At 55.3% G+C, this 16,322-nt stretch overlaps 1 protein-coding gene across 2 annotated transcripts in view; it reads right to left on the bottom strand.

Moving 5' to 3' along the window:
- Positions 1-14,155, bottom strand: part of LOC140392660 (matrix remodeling-associated protein 8-like) — a 142,973-nt gene extending 128,818 nt beyond the window's left edge. For both annotated transcript variants that reach the window (XM_072478152.1, XM_072478151.1), the window contains exon 1: positions 13,771-14,155. In XM_072478152.1, coding sequence (XP_072334253.1) covers positions 13,771-13,819 — 49 coding nt within the window. In that variant the 5' untranslated portion in view covers positions 13,820-14,155. The remainder of the gene's footprint in view (positions 1-13,770) is intronic.
- Between the last annotated feature and the right edge of the window lie 2,167 nt (positions 14,156-16,322).

Below are 16,322 nucleotides of genomic sequence, written 5' to 3' on the forward strand. Positions count from 1 at the left end.
TGGGGCACATTGCATAGGTTAAATTTAACGCGGTTGGTGGAACAAATGGAGGAGGATTTCAAGAGATGGGATATGGTATCCCTGTCACTGGCAGGGAGGGTGCAGGCGGTTAAGATGGTGGTCCTCCCGAGATTCCTCTTTGTGTTTCAGTGCCTCCCGGTGGTGATCACGAAGGCTTTTTTTAAAAGGATTGAAAAGAGCATCATGGGTTTTGTGTGGGCAGGGAAGACCCCGAGAGTGAGGAAGGGATTCTTACAGCGTAGCAGGGATAGGGGGGGGCTGGCACTACCGAGCCTAAGTGAGTATTATTGGGCCGCTAATATTTCAATGGTGAGTAAGTGGATGGGAGAGGAGGAGGGAGCGGCGTGGAAGAGATTAGAGAGGGCGTCCTGTAGGGGGACTAGCCTACAGGCTATGGTGACAGCCCCATTGCCGTTCTCACCGAGGAACTACACCACAAGCCCGGTGGTGGTGGCTACACTGAAGATTTGGGGACAGTGGAGACGGCATAGGGGAAAGACTGGAGCCTTGGGGGGGTCCCCGATAAGAAACAACCATAGGTTTGCCCCGGGGGGAATGGATGGGGGATATGGAATGTGGCAAAGAGCAGGAATAACGCAACTGAAAGATCTGTTTGTGGATGGGAAGTTCGCGAGTCTGGGAGCGCTGACCGAGAAATATGGGTTGCCCCAAGGGAATGCATTCAGGTATATGCAACTGAGGGCTTTTGCGAGGCAACAGGTGAGGGAATTCCCGCAGCTCCCGACACAAGAGGTGCAGGACAGAGTGATCTCAAAGACATGGGTGGGGGATGGTAAGGTGTCAGATATATATAGGGAAATGAGGGACGAGGGGGAGACTATGGTAGATGAACTAAAAGGGAAATGGGAAGAAGAGCTGGGGGAGGAGATCGAGGAGGGGCTGTGGGCAGATGCCCTAAGCAGGGTAAACTCGTTGTCCTCGTGTGCCAGGCTAAGCCTGATTCAGTTTAAGGTATTACACAGGGCGCATATGACTGGAGCACGGCTCAGTAAATTTTTTGGGGTGGAGGATAGGTGTGCGAGGTGCTCGAGAAGCCCAGCGAATCATACCCATATGTTTTGGTCATGCCCGGCACTACAGGGGTTTTGGATGGGGGTGACAAAGGTGCTTTCAAAAGTAGTGGGGGTCCGGGTCGAACCAAGCTGGGGGTTGGCTATATTTGGGGTTGCACAAGAGCCGGGAGTGCAGGAGGCGAGAGAGGCCGATGTTTTGGCCTTTGCGTCCCTAGTAGCCCGGCGGAGGATATTGTTAATGTGGAAAGAAGCCAAGCCCCCGGGGGTGGAGACCTGGATAAATGACATGGCAGGGTTTATAAAGCTAGAGCGGATTAAGTTCGTTCTAAGGGGGTCGGCTCAAGGGTTCACCAGGCGGTGGCAACCGTTCGTCGAATACCTCGCAGAAAGATAGATGGAATGGAAAAAAGAAGGCAGCAGCAGCAGCCCAGGATCGGGGGGGGGGGGGGGGGGGAGGGGGGGGGGGTGGAGGGGGGGAAGAGGGGGGGGGGGGGAGGGGGTGGGGGGGAGGAGGAACCAGAAGGACTCTCAGGGTTGTTAATATATACTGTATAATATGCATAGGTCGTTGCGACAGATAATTATATATTGGACTGTTAAATTATGTTTTTGGAGAGTGTTACTTGTGATAAGGCAGTTGCCAATTAGGGTTAGTTTTCATTTTTGTTATTTATTATTTATTCATTTTTTGTTTATAAAATAGGTCATTGTTATTTGTGTTGTTATAATATTGTGTAAAGGATGCACAATGTACTGTGTTGGTTGACCAAAAATTTTCAATAAAATATTTATTAAAAAAAAAGGAATGGTAACCTTGGTTTATGTTTTCTCTGCCTTTGTATAGGCATCAGCTACGGATCAGTTGGTGGCATTCTCACCTCCAAGTCAGAATGTTGTGGGTTGAGTCCCATTCGAGAGATTTGGTTACATAACCCAGGCTGATAACCCCAATGCAATATTACTGTTGGAGGTGCTATAATTTAGATGAGATGCTGTACAGAAGTCCTACCTGCCTTTCAAGTATACAAAAGATAGAATGGCACTATTCGAAGATGAAAGGCGAGTTACCCCCAATGATCTGGCCAATATTTATCCTTCAATCAACATGATTAAAAGCAAGTAATGTGATCATGTATCATACTGCAGTGTGTTGGGCCTTGCTGGGTACAAATTAACTGCTGCATTTCCAAGATTACACTTCAAAAGTGGTACATTGGCCATAAAATACTTTCAGAAACACTAGCTCTTGATAGGCATGATATAAAGCAAGTCGTCTTTGTACATCCCTCAGACTGGTTTGGGAAATACTGGCATGTTTTGTTGGATATTTTGAAGCGGGGTTGTGGAAACTGGTTAAATATATCCTGAACAGCCTTAACTATTTAAATAAATGAAATAGTTGGGGATATTAATGTTTTACGGCAAAATATAATTTCAATCTTCCAGATTCCTGCCAATTGAAGATAAGGGCTGGCATTCTGCGATCCGGCAGCCAAGTTCTGACGCTGGCGTCAACGGGCCACCAGACCCGGGTATGCACCCCTTCCTAGGCGGCTAGTACGGTGCCAGAGTACTGCTCCGGCACTCGGAAGCTAGCGCGCCACAGCCGGCGCGGGTCCGCTCATGCCGGGCGCGTGTCCGTGCATGCGCGTGGGTTCCCGTCTCCGCGCCGGCCCCCGGGCAATCGGCAGAGCCCTACAGGAGCCCGGCGCGGAGGAACATAGGCCCCCAAAGGAACTAGCCCGCCCGCCACTCTGTAGGCCCCGATCGCGGGCCAGGCCACCGTGAAGGCCCCCCCCCCGGAGTCGGATTCCCCGCCCCTCCATCAGGACGGCCACCGCAGCCAGAACTGCGAGGTCCCGCTAGGTGGGACCATACGTAACCCACGCCGACGGAATTTGGCCAAACTCAGCGGGTACTCGGCCCGTCGAATCGCCAGGGGGGGGGGGACGCTTCCAAAGGCCCCCGACCAGCATGGTGGCGATCCCGCGGGCGCCCGGGATTCGGCGCCGGAGAATCGCGGCCAAGGATTGGAGGTTTCTCAGCCCACCTGAAATGTATTTTCATTTAAGACCGTGTTCGGAGTCCTTCCAAAGGATTTGAATCTTCTATCTTATTTCTGCCTGGTACTCAGGAGGGGGAGGGCGGCATACCCCACCCCTCAGGCATAGGGAGGGATCCCTCTCCACACTGATAGCCTGACAGCTGTGCCCACACATATTTTTTCCACAGTTTCAATTCTTTAGAGGAATCCTCTATGTCTCCCCTTGTGTTCTCCATCATACATTAACAAACTGCTGACTGGCTTTCGCTGCGGGCCTTCCTATTGACCTGCTGGATCCCTTGTCCACCCGCCTTTCTTGAATAGATTGGGATCTTGGCAGCATTTTCTTAATTGGCCGCCTCCGAGAAGTCGCAACTAAATTTCTGCCATGAATCAAAGATAGATAATGGAAGCACAGATCAGCCATGATCTACTTAAACGGCTGGACAGATGCTCAGAGCTGAATTACCTATTCAATTCCTATGTTCTTGTGACCCTTTGGCAGATGGAACAGTGGGTTATAGTATTTTAGTGTATCAACAGTCTCAAAATTCAGAAGACAGTACAATGAGGACACCAAACACTTGGCAACCAGAACACACTTACCCACCTCCCCACCCCGGCAACCAGAACACACTTACCCCCACCCACCCAGCACCCCGACCTACATCAGCGGAAAGGCACACCAGCCCACCCCACTGGAAAAGGCCACTTCAACATGGAGCACGGCAGAGGAGAGAGAACAGTGGGTTATAAAAGGGGGAGGAGGATTGCAGTCGCGGTTAGTAACAGCTGTTTTGAATTAGAAAGGAATTTTGAGCTGTGCAGAGTCAGGAACTTCAGAGTCACATGACCTTGCTCTTGCAGAGAGAAGAGAAAAACAGTGAAAAACATTTAAAATATCATCTGGGGAGCACCTGCCAGGAAGTGAGTAACTCATCAGAGCACCACATTAGTGAAAGGCTTTGGAACAAACTGATGCAGCAGGGTCAGTGAGAATAACAAAATATTGTTATAGATTAGGGACAGCCTCAGGAGCAAAGAATGTTCAATGGAATGACATTTTATAAATTCAAACCTCTTTCCAAATGTTAAAACGAAGTAACCAACATAATGAACAACAAATCAATCACAACACTGAATACTGAACAGATGTGTGACACATACGGGATAACACACAGCATAGGGTGTGTTACTGACAGCATTGTGTACTAAATGCAGCACATCACAAAAATTAATGTGACACATAAACATAATACAAATATTACATGATTGCCAGCAAGCTATTCAACCTAGGGGATAATCACAAGTTAACCTGATTGTCTCACACCACTCTACACACATAGTAATCTTTATCACAAGTAGGCTTACAGTAACACTGCAATGAAGTTACTGTGAAAAGCCCCTAGTCACCACGTTCCAGCGCCTGTTTGGGTACAGAGGGAGAATTCAGAATGTCCAATTCACCTAACAAGCACGTCTTTTGGCACTTGTGGGAGGAGACCGGAGTACACGGAGGAAACCCACGCAGACGCGGGGAGAACGTGTAAACTCCGCACAGACAGTGACCCAACCGGGAATCGAACCTGGGACCCTGCCGCTGTGAAGCAACAGTGCTAACCACTGTGCTACCGTGCCACCCATGCCATTCACTTAGCTTCCAGCACTAGATAATGATGGAGAAGGGAATCTGATGGATTTCCCCCTCCCTATCCCGATTGCTAACCCCATTCCCCTTTTACTGTCTGATTCCAATGCCACTCTACACTACCTCTGGATATGTTGTCATTCTCCTCTTTCTCTATGATTCTAACCCCACTCCCCTCTTGGTCTCCAATTCTAATGCAGATTTCCAAAAATGAACTGACTTAAGACTCTTTCTACAGTATTTTAACATCAATATCATGATGTTGAAGATTTCCATGTTGCAGGGGCTGTCAGAACAAAGTTCTGATTTTTTTTTTTGTAGATAAGACACCGGAATGTGGCCTGCAAGTATGTGATTTTATCTATTTCTGTGGGTTTCAGTGCACAATGTGCCAGAACTAGCAGAGTGCATCCTGGGATGGAATGATTAATTTTCAGAGATTGACAATTGCTGACGAGATTTAACAATGTCTATGTTTCTCTCATCTCTGCTGTGAAAGCTGCAAACACAGTACAAACAATTTTTTCACAAGGCTATCCTAATTTTTTATGGAGTAATTTTAACCCGGCCCACCTGGCAGAAACCAGGTAGGCAGTTAAAATAATCTGTGGAGCCCACTCAGGACCCGGCTCTTCCTCACATGTTCCAAGTTTAGCAGGTATTCTGAACAGATGAGAAAGATGCTCATGATAATTCTTTATGGGCAGCACTGCTGCCTCAGCTCCAGGGAACTGGGTTTGAATCCGACCTTGGGTGACTGTGTGGAGTTTGCACTTTCCTCTCCATGCCTGTGTGGGTTTCCTCCAGGTGCCCCATTATCCTCCCACAATCGAAAATTCACAGGTTAAGTGAATTGGCCATGCTAAATTGCCTCTTAGTGTCCAAAAGGATAGCTGGAGTTGCGAGGATGGGGAGGGGGCATGGGCCCAGGTGGGGTGTTCTTTCAAAGGGTTGGTGCAGACACGATGGGCCAAAAGGTCTCCTTCTGCACTGTAGTGATTCTATGATTCGAAATATGCGGTTACCTGGGCCTGACTGCTGTTGTAACTAACTCCCTTGTTGGGAAGTGTTAAGGAGCTGCAAGAGGCCCAAAAAGGCAAATCTAGGTACTTTTGTTTTGGTTTGCTTGTGAGGCCAGGAAGAACATAAATACTCTCTTCCCCTGTCCTGGGGATGTGGGGGACCATTCCTTTGACTACCCACTGACCCATTTCTGCCCAATCAGGTATAGCTTGCTGCCCGTTTTGGGTGGAGACTTTAGGGCCTATGTGGATAAAATCTCTGTGGTGTTGGGTGTTCTGAGGTACAGATGAACCAACACGGTTGTATTTGGTACAACGCTGTTTTATTTCAACTTGTTATTTACAGATCTGTCCTGGTACTCAGCACGTGGTGACTCTCTGAGTGTGTTGTTAATCAGGTCCTGTCCTTGTCCTGGTCTCCAGGCCACCAGGTGTCGTGTTTCCTGGGCCTTCATTTGTGAATGTTGGTATAACTGGTTGCCCACTATTGTCTCCAGTTAAAATTGAGGCTTTAGTCTTTTCAGTTTCCTTCCCATCTCTTCGAAAGGTGTTGACAGGTTCCATAGAGAACACCCACAATTCTGTATTTACCTCAATTGACCTTCACATGCAAGGCTTGATAGTGTGACAGTGAGTGTTAGAAATACATCTGTGTAACAATCACAGCAAAACCCAATTTTCGCATCCTCCAGTTATATGCATGTATCTTTCAGTGGGAGTGATGGGGTAGTCATCAGGAATCAGGGGCGAAATTCTCCGTTATCGGCGGAAAGTCCGCCGATCGGCGCAAAAAACGGCGCAAATCCCACTTGCGTCACGTCATAAAAATGGGCCGATAGTCTCCGGCCCGAAATGGGCTAGCAGCGACGTGACGGGATCCGCGCTTGCGCAATGGTTCACGCCGTGCAGCGTCATACGCGCTGCATGGCGTGACGGCTCATAAGGCCGCGCAGCTCCCCCCCACCCTACCGGAACACCCGACCGCAACACCCGACTGGATGGCTAGCCGTCGCTCAGCCCCGAGGTTCGAGTCACGCGATGTGGAGGCGCTCCTGGACGCGGTAGAGCAGAGGAGGGACGCCCTGTATCCCGGGCACGGCCGCAGAGTTGCCCCACGCCACAGCCGGCGTCTGTGGAGCGAAGTGGCAGAGGCCATCACCGCTGTGGCCCTAACACCACGGACAGGCACCCAGTGCCACAAGAAGGTGAACGACCTCGTCACAGCAGGCAGGGTGAGCCTCCCCCATATCCCCCCCCTCCCCATATCCCCCCTCTCCCCCCTCCCCCATATCCCCCCCTCCCCCATATCCCCCCTCCCCCATACCCCCCTCCCCCATATCCCCCCTCCCCCATATTCCCCCTCCCCATACCCCCCTCCCCCCCTCCCCCATATCCCCCCTCCCCCATATCCCCCCTCCCCCATATCCCCCTCCCCCATATCCCCCCTCCCCCATATCCGCCCCTCCCCCATATCCGCCCCTCCCCCATATCCCCCCTCCCCCATATCCCCCCTCCCCCATATCCCCCCTCCCCCATATCCCCCCCTCCCCCATATCCCCCCTCCCCCATATCCCCCCTCCCCCATATCCCCCCTCCCCCATATCCCCTCTCCCCCATATCCCCCCTCCCCCATATCCCCCCCTCCCCATATCCCCCCTCCCCCATATCCCCCCTCCCCCATATCCCCAAGTGAATCCAGCCCTAACCTTAACCTCTGCAATGCACGCGCAACCGATGGCGTGCATTCATATACCTGCCTAACACTGTTGCCTTTTACCCCTGCCACCACCCCCCCCCCCCCCACAGGAGAAGCGCGCACACAACAATAGGGAGCATGTGAGGACTGGAGGAGGGCCCGCTGATGAGAGGCCACTGACCGTACACGAGGAAAGGGCCCTGGAACTGGCTGGCGGACCTGAGGACCGGGAGGTTGCTGATGCAGAGGTCGGGGCCCCACGAGCAAGTGAGCCACCAACAGCCCGTCCCCATATCCCCCCTCCCCTAAATCCCCCTCCCCCGTATCACCTGATCACTGCCTGATGTCTAACCATGCATGCTTCATTGTGTATCGCAGGACCAAACGTCCAGGCACCCATCCCCGCAGATGCACACCGCCCGCAGGATGCCCCTCGGAGACCACAGGAGACGGAGAGACCCGCACCCTCCAGCATGCGACGCCCGCAGGATGCCCCTCGCACACCACGGGAGACGGAGAGACCCGGACCCTCCAGCATGCGACGCCCGCAGGATGCCCCTCGCACACCACGGGAGACGGAGAGACCCGGACCCTCCAGCATGCGACGTCCGCCGGATGCCCCTCGGAGACCACGGGAGACGGAGAGACCCGGACCCTCCAGCATGCGACGCCCGCAGGATGCCCCTCGCACACCACGGGAGACGGAGAGACCTGGAGCAACAGGGAGACGACACCCCCATCACGTGCGGGAGCGACCACCCAGCGATGAGGGGGGCAGCCACAGGCCCCCGTCACATCCGAGCCAGGACACCACTACCCAGGACACCACTACCCAGGACACCCCTACCCGGGACATCACTACCCAGGACACCCCTACCCGGGACAGCACTACCCGGGACAGCACTACCCGGGACAGCACTACCCGGGACAGCACTACCCAGGACACCCCTACCCGGGAAGACGAAATACCGGACAGTGACTCAGAGTGGATGGGTGGAGACGAACCCCCACCCCAAAGTGCCATGGACTCAGAGTGGGACGAAGAGCACGACACAACGCCACTGCTGTCACCAACACCCTCCACCATCGCAGAAACACTCACCACGGTTGGGCACTTTAGTGATGAGGCGTCTGGTACACTCACTGGTGCGCACAACACAGCCGTCCCGGTTCAGCAGGTGGAGGTAGGAGCAGCAGAGGGACCGGGCGGTCGGAGGGCAGCCCAGGCCAAGCGAACATCTGCCGCCCAGATGGATCCCGGGTTCCTGCAGTTACCACACCCACACATAGATCCGATGCAACCACCGACACAGAGACGAGCGAATAGGGTGACGGGTGGCTTGCGGCGGCTGCGGTCGCAGGTGGAGGAGTCCACCCGCGTCCAGGAGCTGGGAGTGGTCCCGGTCATGCGTGCCACCCAGGCTGACACCGCACGGGTGGCGTCCGCGGTGGAGGCAATGGGTGCGACGGTGTCAGACATGGGGAACGGTTTGCGAGGCCTGGGGCCTTCTGTGCAGGCGGCGCCTGTGGCCCAGGAAATGGCTGCCCTCTCACAGGAGGCCATGAGCCAGTGCCAGCGCCAGATGGCAGAGGCGCTCAACGCCATAGCCCAGTCTCAGCAGGCCATGGCCCAGTCTCTGCAGGCCATGGCCCAGTCTCAGCAGGCCATCGCTGAGGGCATCGGCGCCAGTGGCCATGTGCGAGCCGGCGTCGCACTGTCACAGACAGGGTTCGACAACCCCCTGGGCTCCATGGCTGCAAACCTGCAGACCCCTGTCGATACCAGCACGGGCCTCCAGGACTGGCAGCGCCAGATGTAGGGGGCGCGTCGGATGGCCAGTCCGTTCGCATCCCCCACCCATGTAGAGGCCTGGGGGCCATCGGGCACCCCGAGGGAGGAGGAGGTGGTGTGGTCCGTCCCGGCTCCCTCTGTAGGGGAGGTCCCGGTACACCGTGACACCTCGGACTCCCCCCCTTCCGTCCCAGGTGCATCGGGTGGGCAACGGGCAGGACAGGCTGGCAGCTCGCCATCCCAGTCGCCCGGGCCGCAGCCTGGCCCATCTAGGCCAGGACGCCCCAGGAAACGGCCGCCAAAGGGATCCAGTGTCAGAGGGCAGGAATCACAGGAGTCCACCTCCAGTTCTGCTGTACCGTCTGGGGAACCACGTAGACGTAGTCAAAGGGCCCGTAAGGCCAAACAATTAGACACTGAGTAAGTTGGCACGGGTGCAGGGCACAGATGAGTTTTAGGGGCTAGGGCACGTGCATGAACTCCTTTGGTTATTAAAGTCAATGTTACACCTACCGAAGCTGCCTTTGTGCTCTGTCCAAAGTGTGCGGGCGTGTCATGTACGTTGAGCGCAAGTGTGTGTGTGACGGGTGGTCTTACCTCAGCCCCAGGTGAGTCTGCCCCCTTCCCCCTGGGCCGCCATCAACATCCCCCGGGCAGAGGACGGGACCGTGCGCTGCAGTGTCACAGCCGCATGCAGGGATGGTCCGGGTGGATGGTGGTACTGTGGCCATGGGTCAGACATAGTCCAACGATGTAGAGCCAGGAGCTCATCGGAGGCGGGTTGTCATCATCCTCCATGGCCTGCGATAGACAAGCGTCCACCCGCAACTGGGTGAGCCCGGCCCGTTGTGCCGCCGGTGGATCGGCAATTGGGGGTGGGGGGTGGTGTGCATGCGGGTGGGGTGTGTGGGGTTGGGGAGGGGGGTGAGGGTGCTGGGTGGGTGGATGGGTGGGGTGTGTGGGTGGTCGGCTGTTGTCATGGTGTGCGGTCTGTGGCCATACTACCCGATTCCCACGCCCATCTAGTCAGTGAAGCGGGCGTCTATCAGTCTGTCCCGTGCCCGCTGGGCCAGCCGGTAACGGTGGACAGCCACCCGCCTGTGTCTACCCCATCTGCCCTGACCATTGCCCCCATCCCCCTCATCTGGGGAGGACTGGGCCTCTTCCTGCTGCTCCTCCACTCCGCCCTCCTCTGCCTGCGGCACATCGCCCCTCTGCTGGGCTATGTTGTGCAGGACGCAGCACACCACAATGATGCGGCCGACCCTATCTGACCGATACTGGAGGGCGCCCCCAGAGAGGTCCAGGCACCTGAAACGCATCTTCAGCACGCCAAAGCACCTCTCGATCACTCCCCTTGTCGCTACATGGGCATCATTGTAGCGGTTCTCCGCCTCATTGCGTGGCCTCCGTATAGGCGTCATCAGCCACGATCGCAATGGGTAGCCCCTGTCGCCCAGCAACCAGCCCCTCAGCCGGGGATGGCGTCCCTCGTACATGCCGGGGATGGATGACCGCGACAACACGAATGAGTCGTGTACACTGCCTGGGTGACGGGCGCAGACGTGCAGGATCATCATGCGGTGGTCGCAGACCACCTGTACGTTCATTGAATAGGTCCCCTTCTTATTAGTGAACACGGTCCTGTTATCTGCAGGTGGCCGCACGGCGACGTGCATCCCATCGATCGCGCCCTGGACCATGGGGAACCCGGCAACGGCAGAGAAGCCTACGGCCCGGGCATCTTGGCTGGCCCGGTCCACGGGGAAGCGGATGTAGCGGTGCGCCATGGCATAAAGGGCATCTGTCACTGCCCGGATGCACCGATGTCTGCGAAATGCCGGTCAGGTCCCCACTCGGTGCCTGGAATGACCCCGTTGCATAAAAGTTCAGGGCCACCGTAACCTTGACGGACACGGGGAGAGGGTGTCCCCCGCCAGTGCCACGCGGTGACAGGTGTGCCAGCAGGTGGCAGATGTGTGCCACGGTTTCCCGGCTCATCCGGAGTCTCCTCCTGCATTCCCGGTCCGTGAGGTCCTGGTATGACTGCCGGGGCCGGTACACACGGGGCGCCCTCGGGTGCCTCCGTTGCCGTGGGGCCGCGACGTCCTCCTCCCCCTCCTCGTCCTGTCGGTCAGGTGTCCCCTCCAGCCTGGGCGGCTGCCGCCTGTCCCTCTGCTGCAGCCTGCGCCGCCTCTCTGGCGCGCTCCTCCTCCTCCTCATCCAGGGCAACATAGACATGTGCGGCTGCCACCACGGCGGCCAACATCGCTGGATGGTCTGAAAACATGACGGCCTGGTGGGGGGAAGGGGAACGACGACATGTCATCATTGCCCATATCCCCTCCACCGCATGGGTCCAACTGTTGGAGGCTGGCACCTGGCCAGGTGGACCAACTAATTTGCCCTCCCATCACCCACCCCGGCACGGACCCCCCTCCCCAACCCCCAACCTCCACCCCAGCACGGACCCCCCCCCAACCTCCACCCCAGCACGGACCCCCCCCCAACCTCCACCCCGGCACGGACCCCCCCCCCAACCTCCACCCCGGCACGGACCCCCTCCCCAACCCCCAACCTCCACCCCAGCACGGACCCCCCCCAACCCCCAACCTCCACCCCAGCGCGGACCCCCCCCCCCCCCAACCTCCACCCCGGCACGGACCCCCTCCCCAACCTCCACCCCAGCACGGACCCCCCCCAACCTCCACCCCAGCACGGACCCCCCCCCCCCCACCTCCACCCCGGCACGGACCCCCTCCCCAACCTCCACCCCAGCACGGACACCCCCCCAACCCCCAACCTCCACCCCAGCACGGACCCCCCCCCCCCAACCTCCACCCCGGCACGGACCCCCCCCAACCTCCACCTCAGCACGGACCCCCCCAACCCCCACCCCAGCACGGACCCCCCCCCAATCTCCACCCCGGCACGGACCCCCTCCCCAACCTCCACCCCAGCACGGACCCCCCCCAACCCCCAACCTCCACCCCAGCATGGACCCCCCCCCCCAACCTTCACCCCGGCACGGACCCCCTCCCCAACCTCCACCCCAGCACGGACCCCCCACAACCCCCAACCTCCACCCCAGCACGGACCCCCCCTCCCAACCTCCACCCCAGCACGGACCCCCCCCAACCTCCACCCCAGCACGGACCCCCCCCCCCAACCTCCACCCCGGCACGGACCCCCTCCCCAACCTCCACCCCAGCACGGACCCCCCCCAACCTCCACCCCGGCACGGACCCCCTCCCGGCACTCCCCCGGAGCCCAGCCTACTCTAACCACCCCCCCCCCCCCCCCCCCGCCGCACACACACACAAGCCGAGACACACCTCTCCTCACGCAATCAGTCTGCGGCCACGCCATTTCCTGCCCAGAGCCAACCCCCCAGGCCGTCACTCACCTCCTCGCTGGTCGGCGTGAGCCTGGAGCACCGGGTCACGCCGATGAAAAGGAGGTTTGATTCACGTCGACGTGAACGGTCATCACGTCGACGGGACTTCGGCCCATCCGGAAGGGAGAATATCGGCAGGCCGAAAATCGGCTGCCTTGCGCAGACCCGTGACATTCTCTGCGGCAGCGGCGCCATTAACGCCCCGCCGACTTTTCTCCCTTCGGAGACTTCGGCGGGGGCGGGGGCGGGATTCAAGGCGGCCAACGGCCATTCTCCGACCCGGCGGGGGGTCGGAGAATGACGCCCAAGAGCTCGTATTATGTTCCCCTTTCTAATCCAGAGCTCTGAGATCAATTGTAATCATGACTGAGGCCAGCACAGCAGGAAAGACTTCTGGTCTATATTCAAATTTAACGTTGTGAGCCTGTATTTTGTACTGTGTTGTCGGATTTAGTTTCGGATAAAACTATGGAAAGAACTTTCATTTGAGTCAGGTCTCTTTAACAGTGAATCTCACTGATGGTTCGCTTTTATTCCCAAGGGCTGAATTTTGTGGTCATAGAGGCGATGGATGTTAATATGGAGAACATCTTACGCACCAAGTAATCAGTCTGAACATCAAACACTGCCAGAGCAGGTACAGCACAGGTTAAATACAAAGTAAAGCTCCCTCTGCACTGCTCATTGAACACGCCCAGGGCAGATACAACATGGATTAGATACAGGACCAAGCATTGTTGTGTAAAGAACTGAGAAGAGCAGCTCTAAATGCGCAGAAAAAATTGGATAGCATCATTACCACTGTCAGGAAGAATGTTTGTCTAAACTCTGCAGCTTTATTCCCAGGACAAACGCGAAAGCCACTGACCATGTCGGTCTAATCTCTGACTAAATGATCACAAGTTTCTACTAACACCCTGCCCATATATACTGTTCAACAAAAAATACCCTAACCAGTAAGCTTCAGTCTATCAGTCTATCGATTGCGTCTTTGTCCAGTTATCAAGTGACACAGAAGAATGTAAATTTCAAATCAGGATACAAAATGAGATTTATATCTCTGAATGTTTAACAAAATGACTTTTCTCTTTCTTTAAAGTAGGTAAACCTTCTTACCTTTTAAAAGCAGGAAATGCCATATCAGGAGTTTTGCCAGCTGTCCCATTTTTCTCCCTGGTCTTCAATAAACTTTTCACGGTTGTTTCAATCAAAAACAAATCATGATATCATTACAGCCTTTGTTGCAGAAGCTCCAAGTGTTTTTGGTCCAAAGGGACCCGTTTAAGTTTGAAGTTTTTCTTTAATTGAGGTGGTGGGGTAGTATGTTGTCCTGTCCTGTCAGTAAAGATTTTTTCTTGAGGTGGGACCAGCCTCAAAAGCAAATAAGCCCTTTTTGCCTGCAATTAAATCCAAATCCTATGCTGTTCCTAACTTTGGCAGAGGTTAATGTGACTCTCCCGCTAATCACACTGCTCTGCACAGCTCCAGACCCTAAACTGTGTTTCTTCTTTCTCTGTGTGTTATTCATTTGCTCAGAGTTGGAGCAGCTTGAGCAGTCCCAGCCCAATTTGGCTCTGAGCCATAAAACTTCTCCACTTTAGATTTTTCTGACTTATTTTCTTTTCTCACTTTAATCTGAATTTTCTTTACAGAAATCTCACCGCCGAGATCTTTTAACCCTCTGTGTGCTGATATAATTCCAAGTACAAAATTCTCTCAAAAACAGGGAATATTGATTCATTTTACTATAAAGCCAGAAACAGACATGTAATTATACTGCAGTTAATATACGATACTGCTCTCCTTATTCAAAACTCTCAATTTATCAAGTCTGCCAAAAATGGACTTGAGCCACCTTCTGACACATGCTTGCTTGTGGCAGGCAGCTCAAGTGGCTGGTTATGCATGCCATACTTTACTTTTCCAAAAGGAATTTAGCTCTCTTATTTGAATAGGGCACTGGTTCATGATGTTCAGGGAGTTTGGCTTGGACCCTGACGCACATTTAGCTGGGAGCTGAGGCAAGTGGCCAGTCAACCTAGATTTCTTAAGGCAGTATTGGTTTTCACAAAATGGATTAATATTGCCACATGTCTCTATTTTTTAATCCTTTCATTCTATCCCCCTCCACCACCCCTGCAACCTCATTTTTGGTCAGACTGTCCTGGGTTCTGGTACCGCTCCCCATGGACCTTTCCCAATAGTCATTTCCAAGTGCGCATTTGTCCTGTGTGAATCCAAGCAATGAGGCTTTGCAGGTTGTTCAGTTTTAAAATTATTTGTTCTTGGGATGTAAGCCCTTGTTTATTGTCAATTAATAGTTGCCCTGAGAGCATTAAGAATCAACTATAGTGTGGAACTGGAATCACATGTAGATCAGACCAGGATAGAGATGCCAAGTTCCATTTTTTTTTGAAGGACATTAGTGATTCAGTTGGGGTTTTGATGGCAATCCAGCATTTTTCAGGCTTGTTTTTGTGTGCTGATCACTGAACTTAGTTTTACAATTTGCCACGGTGCGATTTGAACTCACAAGGCTGAATCTTCACATCTTAGTTATTGTTCAGGTGTCAGGGCCATTTTTGGTTTGTGAACCTGATTGCTGCAGTGGCAAACCTCTTGGTTGCTCTTTAATCTTTGATATTCTTTCCCCCATATCCCCCCTCCCCCATATCCCCCCTTCCCCCACCCCCATATCCCCCCTCCCTCATATCCCCCCTTCCCCCATATCCCCCCTCCCCCATATCCCCCCCATCCCCATATCCCCCATCCCCCATATCCCCCCCTCCCCCATATCCCCCCTCCCCATAACCCCCCCTTCCCCCATATCCCCCCCTCCCCCATATCCCCAAGTGAATCCAGCCCTAACCTTAACCTCTGCAATGCACGCGCAACCGATGGCGTGCATTCATATACCTGCCTAACAGTGTTGCCTTTTACCCCTGCCACCCCCCTGCCCCCCCACAGGATAAGTGCGCACACAACAATAAGGAGCATGTGAGGACTGGAGGAGGTCCCGCTGATGAGAGGCCACTGACCGAACACGAGGAAAGGGCCCTGGAACTGGCTGGCGGACCTGACGACCAGGAGGTTGCTGATGCAGAGGTCGGGGGCGTAGTAGCAAGTGAGCCACCGACAGCCCGTCCCCATATCCCCCCCTCCCCTATATCCCCCTCCCCCATATCACCTGATCACTGCCTGATGTCTAACCATGCAAGCTTCTTTGTGTATCGCAGGACCAAACGTCCAGGCACCCATCCCCGCAGATGCAGACCGCCCGCAGGATGCCCCTCGGAGGCCACGGGAGACGGAGAGACACGGACCCTCCAGCATGCGACGCCCGCAGGATGCCCCTCGGAGGCCACGGGAGACGGAGAGACACGGACCCTCCAGCATGCGACGCCCGCAGGATGCCCCTCGCACACCATGGGAGACGGAGAGACACGGACCCTCCAGCATGCGACGCCCGCAGGATGCCCCTCGCACACCACGGGAGACGGAGAGACACGGACCCTCCAGCGTGCGACGGCCGCAGGATGCCCCTTGCGCACCACGGGAGACGGAGAGACACGGACCCTCCAGCATGCGACGCCCGCAGGATGCCCCTCGGAGGCCACGGGAGACGGAGAGACCCGGACCCTCCAGCATGCGACGCCCGCAGGATGCCC

This window comes from Scyliorhinus torazame, chromosome 16 (genome assembly GCF_047496885.1).
Source record: "Scyliorhinus torazame isolate Kashiwa2021f chromosome 16, sScyTor2.1, whole genome shotgun sequence".
In the NCBI taxonomy this organism is placed as follows: domain Eukaryota; kingdom Metazoa; phylum Chordata; class Chondrichthyes; order Carcharhiniformes; family Scyliorhinidae; genus Scyliorhinus; species Scyliorhinus torazame.